We start from the raw sequence: 9301 nt of genomic DNA, 5'->3' as shown, positions 1-9301 counted from the left end.
TCATACAGAGTGAGCAGGGAAAGTCTCTCTCTGAGGAAATGACACGTAAGCTGAGATCTGAAGGATGTAAAATAATTGGCTATGAAGAGTACTGGAGGTGGGAGGCAGGGGCTGGATGACTTTCCAGGCAGAGAAGACAAGCTATAAAAAGGCCTAGAGGAGAAAAAGTTTTTTTGTCTGAGAATAGTACGGCTGAACCTGAGCCAACACCAGATATTTAAATAACTCCACTAATGACACCCTTCCAATTAAATCACCCCCAGAATTACATGATCAATTTTGACTGCAGTGAAAAGTACAAAATAATTAAATGCATCAGCTCAATCTGAACTTAGAAAATGTTTATCTTCACCGTTTATTTCTTCTTTTAAACTGATAAAATCTTCAGCCAGTTACGGAAAGCTTCAGTTTGCTAAGTAGGAGAAATACCCTTTTCATTTGCTAAAAACCCTTCTCTTCTCCCCACATCTGGATTCAACCTGGATAAAATCAGTAAGAGCTATACCATTTATTTTTAAAAAGTTAAATGACATTCTAAAACTTCCCACAAAACTAAGGTTCAAATATATTACCTTGTTGGGGGGAGTGGGAGGAAGGCTCACAAGGGAGGGGATATATATATATATATATATACACACACACACTTATGGCTGAATTCATGTTGTACAGCAGAGAGAACACTGTAAAACAATCACCCTCCAATTTAAAAAACAAATTACTATCCTGTGATACACTGCAAGCATGGGCACACTTTCCAGTTTTAACAGCCACAGTATACTTCAGTCGAATACATCTTTTTAAAGAAAATCTGAATTCACAAATATCAAATAGTCCATTTAAAGAGCACAGTATCTGACATATTAAAGGCCTCAGAAGGTATCACACAATTTGCACTCATCAACCACCAATATGAATAAAATCAGGAAGGAGGCACCAATAAGTGTAAGCATTTCTTACTAAGAGGGCAAGGTAACTCCCAAGAAGCAAAAACAACAAAATGACCATTTTCTGTGTACTAGGCAAAAACCAAATCTTAAAACTTAAAGCAGCAGCATGACAGAAATTTACAGAGTTTAAATAAGTATCCTCTCCTAGTTCCTTAAGCATGGGGAGCATTCACCGACTCAGGGCCCATCAGTGCCCAAGACCTTGGGAATGCAATGGCGGGCAGACAAGCTTGCTAACCTTCCCTGAGCCTTTACTGCTCTGTGGTTTAGTCACTAAGGCGTGTCCAACTCTTCTGCTATTCCACGGACTGTAGCCCGCCAGGCTCCTCTGTCCATGGGACTTCCCAGGCAAAGATACTGGAGTGCACTGCCATTTCCTTCTCTAAGGGATCTTCCCAATCCAGGGATCGAGCCTACGTGTCTTGTGTCTCCCGCACTGGTAGGTGGACTTTCTACACCGCACCACCTGGAAGCCGTCACTGAGCCTACATCCTCATAAAGCTCTTAGCTGAGGGTACGAAGCGCCATGTGAGTGGAGGGCACTGTAAGTACAGGAGGAGCACTTCAGGCAGAGTGAAGGAGCTGAGTGTGGGTCTAGACCACGTAGAGGTCAGCTTTCTACAAAGCACCAGGCAAATATTTTGGCTTTAGAGGTCACAGTCTCTACCTCAACTATTCAAATCTTGGCGAAAGCAGACATAGAAAATACATAAAAATGTAAATATGGGCGTGTTCCAATAAAATTTTATGGACACTGAAATTTGCATTTCATATAATGGCCACATTTTAAGAAATAGCCTTTTTTTGACTCCCCAACCCCACCCCAATCAATCAGTTAAAAATGTAAAAACCATTCTTAGCTTGTAGACCATATAAGAACAAGTTCCAGCCTCTCTGGTCCAGACTGGGAAAGAGCACGGTGCTTTTGTATCTGACACAGTTCACTATGTCTAGAGTACGATAACCAAGAGGAAGAGTATGCGGGTGGGTGTGGGTGTGCATAAAAAAGAGGAGAGAAGTGGAGGGAGGGAGTATCTATATAGAGAAAGCAAACTTTTTGTAGTTTGTCACTGCACCATACAAAAATGGCAAGATTATTGTCACATTCGCCAAGTCACACTACAGCAATAAACGGAAGCCCACGTCAGAAAGGACTTCTGTATCAGACTAAGAATTTTGTACTGTACCCTAAAGAAAATATAAACCTGAAGAATCATATGCTGAAATTTGTTTCACTGTAAATAGAATAAACAGAAGATGACTTCAAGATGTCTAGCTAGGAAAATAGACTAATTCAGAGAGAGAAAACGGTAATTCATTTTGGTCATACTGAGTTTGAGGCAACTGTGTGTGCTCAGTCACTCAATCACGTCTGACTGTTTGTGACCTCATGGACTGTGGCCCACCAGGCTCCTCTGTCCGTGGGGATTCTCCAAGCAAGAAAACTGGAGTGGGTTGCCATGCCCTCCCCAAAGGGAATCTTCCCAATCCAGGGATTGAACCCAGGTCTCCTGCATTGCAGGCGGATTCTTTACTGTCTGACTCACCAAGGCAAGGCCGCAACTAAATAGAAACAGGTGGAAAGCAGCTGAACATAAAGACCTAAAGTTCAGAAGAGAAGCTGGGTTGAAAGCCTGGGAAGGGCATGCACGCTATAGTTCCATAAACCACTGCTTCATATTGCCTTACGTCACTGCTTCTTACATCTACTGCTGTTGCAACACGTTCGTTTTCCAGAAATAGTCATCATTCACCTAGCACATACATACTGAGCGCCTACTCTTGTCAGACACTGTCCTAGCAATGAACAAAAAGTTAAGGCCCTTGTGAAACTTACATTCTGGTGGGGACTAACAGATAATAAACATTACAACATAGAAGGTCAGTTAATAATAAGTGCAATGGGAGCAGTAATATAAGAGGGAAGGTAGGGGGAAGCAACGCAAGGGTAGAGGAACGTTGTTATTTTCACAGACAGCCAAAGGCCTTTCCAATGAGGCAACAACTGAGCAGATCTGAAGAAGGGAGGGAGCCACAAATGAGTTGTGAATGAAGCAAGACTCTAGACAGAAGCCCCAGAAGTCAACTGAAGGAAGCGTTTCAACAGGGAAAGAATGCTCACCTGTGACAAATGCTGCAGGTATTTCTTCATACGTTAACATTAGGGTGTGTCTAGGAGGGGACGGATGGGTACTGATGTCCTATCTCAATTTCTCTGAGAACTAGCTTTGGGATTCTTTAGAAGGTGACCTTAGTTACTTCCTTTTTATGAATAAAAGACTGAGGATCTACTAAATAGCAATCAGAGACACCACCCAATGAGTAGTCATCAACGACATACATCATTTTAAACGACTGTACCAGAAGAAAAAGACTAATTTTTTAAGATGAGCTTGAAAAAAGTGAAAAAGATAATGACAGGAATAAAATATCTAATATTCACTGAGTGCTTTCTTAATAATAAAACCACTGTTTTAAGAACTTCGTGCATATCTTATTTAATCTTTCCAATAATGCTATTGGGTACTGCTGCTGCTGCTAAGTCGCTTCAGTCATGTCCGACTCTGTGCGACCCCATAGACGGCAGCCCACGAGGCTCCCCCGTCCCTGGGATTCTCCAGGCAAGAACACTGGAGTGGGTTGCCATTTCCTTCTCCAATGCATGAAAGTGAAAAGTGAAAGTGAAGTCGCTCAGTCGTGTCCAACTTTTAGCGACCCCATGGACTACAGCCCACCAGGCCCTCCATCCATGGGATTTTCCAGGCAACAGTACTGGAGTGGGGTGCCATTGCCTTCTCCAGCTATTGGGTACATACTACTATTATTTCCATCTTGAAGTTGGAAATTGAGGTATACAGATTTATTTAGGGTCATACAGCTAGCCTGGAGGTTCAGATGGTAAAGAATCTGCCTGTAATGCAGGAGACCTGGTTTTGATCCCTGGGTTGGGAAGATCCCCTGGAGAAGGGAATGGCAACTTACCCTAGTATTCTTGCCTAGAGAATTCCATGGACAGGATCCTGGCAAGCTACAATCCATGGGATTGCAGAGTTGGACATGACTGAGCAACTAACACATAGCTAGTAGGAAGGCCAAGGTTCGAATCCCAGTAGTTTTATTCCACTGCCTACACATTTCTAGTGTATATTAAAATACGGATTCCTTCTCCAGTAGCTTTCATGCCCTCCCTATTTGAAATGGTCTGATATAAAACTAACACTTATTGACAACTGGCTGGAATGCTGCCACAAGTGTGCAAGCATGTAACAGACAGTAGCCACTGATACAAAATGAAAAAGGCTATTAATGCAAAATCCCCTGCTTACTTCTTTTATAATAAAACACTGCAACTTTCACAACAAAAATATAATTTTCTCTTGTATTATTAAATGTAAATGGCCTGCAAAAACTTACATTAACGTAACAGAAACACTATTATTGATCTTCTCTAATATATCAAACACCCTAGCACTGAAAGCCACTAAAAATTGTGCAATAAAACTAAACCGAAGACTGATTACTTTTTCTAAAAGTTTTTAACCACTATGTGAAAAGAGAAATTGAAAAGCTAGGTCAAAATGGCAGGATTATCCTTCAATACTGATTCTAAAATCTGGGCCAAATCTATCATTTGGTTGCACTCATAACTGGCTGAGGAATAAATCTTTTGGGCATGCAGTTTGCTGGGCTAAATACAAGCCTTAGAAACTCAAGACCTTGCAAAAGCACAATAAGATTCAGTATAGTCTATTGCAAAGTTGGGCTTCCTTGGTAGCTCAGATGGTAAACGTCTGTCTGCAATGTGGGAGACCTGAGCTCGATCCCTGGGTTGGGAAGATCCTCTGGAGAAGGAACTGGCTACCCACTCCAGTATTCTTGCCTGGAAAAGCCCACGGACAGAGGGGCCTGGCTGGCTACAGTCAATGGAGTCACCAAGAGTCGGACATGACTGAATGACTAACACTTTTCTTTCACTTTCATTGCAAAGTTTCACCTCAGGGACACTGTTTATATAGGAGACACTGACTAAGGGGAACTGACTGCTAGACCCTCACCACCATTAAACAAAAGCGACAGCACTACCCCGCACTAAGACATCAAAGCTTAGTCTAATTAAATAACTTAGTCTGATATTACACAGCTTTGGGATTAACAGCTGTACCAGTTTTAGGAAAGCAAGTTTTGCTTTCTAGAAAGTTTAAAGATGGGAAAAACTATTTCAAACTTTGCAGTTATCTTGAATTTAGTAGGTGAAATTTACACAAAGAGATTTATAGCACCTCGTCAGAGAACAAAGAAAGAGCAAAAGCACTTATCCTACTTGTCTTCACAGGGCATCAATTCTGAATACCTTTTCTTACAATCCACAAGTGCCTCATAAAGTAGTCTTAAAAGGGTGTGTTTTTTTTCAGTGGTGAGGTTCCAGTCAGAAATCCATTTTCTAACCTAGGACGAGATTGACAAAAGGAGAAAATGCAGTGACATGGTGAACATATTTGCTTCTTATTTCTTATAAGCAGAACAAGCATTCCACATGGTAACTCACTTGATCCAGCTCAGTTGGAATATACTGGATGGCCCCACAAGATGCTGCCACTTTAATGAGGCTGCAATACACTGTATATCTTACAGGAGTATTCTTATCCATCCCATGGAAAAGGTTGCTTAGCCTGGTGAACAAACAATAAGGCAGTGCTTGAGATCAGTGACTATGCTGAGTACACTGAGGCCATCCGCCCTGACAACAAACTTCGCAGAGATACTGTCACGAACATCACACTGCAAGGAGGGAAATGGAGCCCAAGACACACCACCAATAAGCCACAGCTGAGAGTCAAGTTCTAGAATTCTGTTTACAAATAAACGACAGTAACATGAAAACCCCATAGAAAAACTGAGCCTCTTTCAGTTCTTAACTTACAACTGCAGTCTCAGAGACGGACGTTCACCTTCCCGAAATTTGACCAGTTTCTCACATAGGCTTTCAATCAGAGCTTCTTGCTTATCTGGTTCCAGGATCAACAGGAGGGATACCACGCTGTTCATCACACTTTCAACATCTACACGTGTATGGATGACACAACAGTGACACTATAATGTTTAATGTATTGAGGTGAATATGTATCACACAACAGTGACACTATACTATTTAATGTATTGAGGTAAATATGTATCACACAACAGTGACACTATACTATTTAATGTATTGAGGTGAATATGTATCACACAACAGTGACACTATACTATTTAATGTATTGAGGTGAATATGTATTTCCAGAATTTTAATATACCGAAGACCACTGAACTTAAAACTTAAAAAAACTAAAAAACAGAGAACACGTGAATTTAAAATAACCAGCTCTGTTGTACCATTATCATTCAGAAAACAACTTCCACATTTTATTAAACGAGGAAGAAGTTACTACCCAGGATCTGGTTTTCAACCAGTAAAACAGAAGACTGATTTACACGTCCTTATACTATACAGTTTCAGTTTTTACTGGCAAGATACTATTTATATGCCAAGTTTAATCTCAAACCTTAACCAGAGATTTTAGGACTCCTAATTTTCAAAATTTCCCATTTTATCTCAATAAATAGAGGATTAGTCAAATGATTAGCTTTTCAATTACCTGAAATTGCCTCCCATTTGATACTGCAAACCTTATGAAGAGATTCGTATTTCTTCTTTAGTTCATTCTGAAATTACCAGTATTTACTGTGTGCAATAACACTCAAAAAACAGATGTGAAAAAGATGTTTTCTCAAAATAGGCTTACTTCACAGGTTTAACAGATGAGAATAAACTGAAAGTGTGTGCAAAGATTAAAAACAATGGTGCTTTTAAAGTTCTAAGGTCTAAAACAAAACAAATATAATTCCTAACAAAGTTTTAAAAGTAGGTCTATGATTAGTAATAATACAAAAAATTTAAAAACAAACCTTTATCATCTTCCTTCAGACATACATCGCAGGCTTCAATAATCTGAGCTAAATCTACATGAAGTCCACCTTCTGAATTCTCTTCTGAAATTTCAGCTCCTTTAGACTTCAAATAAGCACGAAGTTCAGCAGCCTGTTGAATCAAATAAGATTGTTCTGTATTTATTAGATGAACTATAAATTACAAAAGGCAAGCTCTAAAAGCATTCTGTCCTGTTTCTTAAAAAAATAATAAACAAAATGTGAATATCACATTTAATGATGACTTAAAATTATATTAAAGTTTCTCTCCCCAGCTCATCCACCATCAGTCTCAAAGGGCTCAGACGGTAAAGCGTCTGCCTACAATGCGGGAGACCCAGGTTCAATCCCTGGGTTGGGAGGATCTCCTGGAGAAGGCAATGGCAACCCACTCCAGTATTCTTGCCTGGAGAATCCCATGGACGGAGGAGCCTGGTAGGCTATAGCCCATGGGGTCGCAAAGAGTCGGACATGACAGAGCAACTTCACTTCACCTCAAACAAGTAGCTACACAAACCCCCATTATGACCCCCACACTTATCACCTTCAGAATTTCTCTCACATGACCTATATATCCTGATGGATTTTCAGTATACAGCAAAAGCCTTTCTAACATAGTCCAAGCTTTTTTGGGGGGCAAGTGGGGAAAGGGAATAAGTGATCTGTTTTAAAGAAGTGAAGTTTTATTGCTCAGGTCTATGTAACATGGATAATTTAAAAAGTTACACACATTACCCTGGTAAGGGAGTAATCATTTAAGTAAATGTTTGAGGACCTATCTGAGATAAGCCCTGTGAGAGACATAAAAATAAGAAGATGCCTTTGAATGTCGCCCTTAATATAATGTTTCTGTCAAATTGCATCTATGCACACCCGGATCAGAAAGCGCTGTTGGGCCTATAAACACGTAACTACAGGACCACATCAAGTATTCAGGCATTTTCTACTCTAACGCACACATAGTATTTAATAACTTATTCGAGGACTTGGATTTATGGCAGCTATACATGAATGTAAACGGTGTTTAAGATAATAAAGAAATGAAATGGAGATGCAGGGACACCACCAGCACATGTACAGGCATCACATTTCTAATCCCACAGCTATGTCTGGCCACCTAAGTACATGAAACCTGCAGATCTGACGGCGCAATCTTTTCAGATAACATAGAAACTTCACATGACTTGGTATAAACAAGATTTCATAAAACAAATCTCACCATTTCAGAGAGCATTAAGATACCACTGTATATTTCTCTATGAAGGAGACGTAGTACGGTGCCCCCCTCCCCCCACCAAAGGCATTTATTTACTTTCTGCTTTGCATGCACAAAGCAAACTATTCAACACTTTGCTGTTTTCATCTGGCATCCCTACTGGCCACAGGTGGTTATTCTAATCGGAGAACTTGATGGAAGTTAAATTCCTGAAGCAATCATCTATTTACCCAAAAGGAATGGCTAGGGTGAAACAAGAACAGTAGCATAACCTAACTAGAAAAGACACTTTAATATAATCAATGGCAAAACTTCCTGCATCAACAACCCTTTTCCATTTAAAACAAAAACAAAAACCAAGTAACTTCTCTTTCCCCAATAACCTAATAGCCTATTGTTGATAACATGATCTCATTCCTCATCAGATAGGCTTTTTTTCCTTACACGTCTTTTCTAATAATGCTCAACTCCTTCCCTAGCTTTTTACCCCCCATTTTTCTTTCCCTTACTCTGCTCTTCAGGTCTGAAAGTTATCTTAGACTAGTAATGTTTTCTCTTCTATCGAAACCAAAATTTCCATGTTAGTAGAGTAGCAGAAAACTACAGAATGGCAACACTTAAAACTTCGGAGAACAGTTTTCAGTTCTGCAAAATTAACGAGAAACTCACTTCGAGTTTAGCTGAACTTGAGACTTCTCCGTTTAAAATGAGAAGCATTACCCATGCATACATACCAAAAAGCAAACAGAAACTTAAAAATATTAAGACCGTTCAACAGGTGTATGCCTCAAAAGTCTGGGGGTGGAACTGATGTTATGCTTTCAGAACTCTCACTCTTGCTCAAGTAAGACTAAAAAATACAGTCTACATACGGTCACAAAGTAGTAAAGCCATCTTGATCTTTAGTACCAAATTTTCCCCTGAACTGCTTTTGCCTTCTGAAGATTCGCCACCTCCCACTCCGGATGTGGCTGCATTTCGGGGACGGAAGCAGATACCCGTCTCAATGAGTCAAAAGTACTGTGTCGACAGACAGAAGTGACTACAGGCTGGAAGAGTCCCGACGCCAACCAGGAAGTAGGCTGTCGAGCCTGGGACCCAGCGCTGGGAGCGCCGGCGGGCGGGCTGGTGCAACTCCAGGCTCGCAACGTGCGCCCCTTCCTCTCGGCCTGCC

At 40.5% G+C, this 9301-nt stretch overlaps 1 protein-coding gene across 1 annotated transcript in view; it reads right to left on the bottom strand.

Moving 5' to 3' along the window:
* Positions 1–9301, bottom strand: part of EIF3M (eukaryotic translation initiation factor 3, subunit M) — a 17948-nt gene that overhangs the window by 8220 nt on the left and 427 nt on the right. Inside the window, exons 2-5 of the mRNA XM_010831814.1 lie at positions 6891–7023; positions 5869–6007; positions 5494–5617; positions 5299–5393 (exon numbers count right to left, since the gene is read on the bottom strand). Of these exons, the coding sequence (XP_010830116.1) occupies positions 5299–5393; positions 5494–5617; positions 5869–6007; positions 6891–7023 (491 nt within the window). The remainder of the gene's footprint in view (positions 1–5298; positions 5394–5493; positions 5618–5868; positions 6008–6890; positions 7024–9301) is intronic.

Source organism: Bison bison, unplaced genomic scaffold, assembly GCF_000754665.1.
Source record: "Bison bison bison isolate TAMUID 2011002044 unplaced genomic scaffold, Bison_UMD1.0 scf7180017864531, whole genome shotgun sequence".
Taxonomy (NCBI): Eukaryota; Metazoa; Chordata; class Mammalia; order Artiodactyla; family Bovidae; genus Bison; species Bison bison.
The sequence above is the reverse complement of the archived record's forward strand: the minus strand, read 5'-3'. Positions and strand labels throughout refer to the sequence as shown.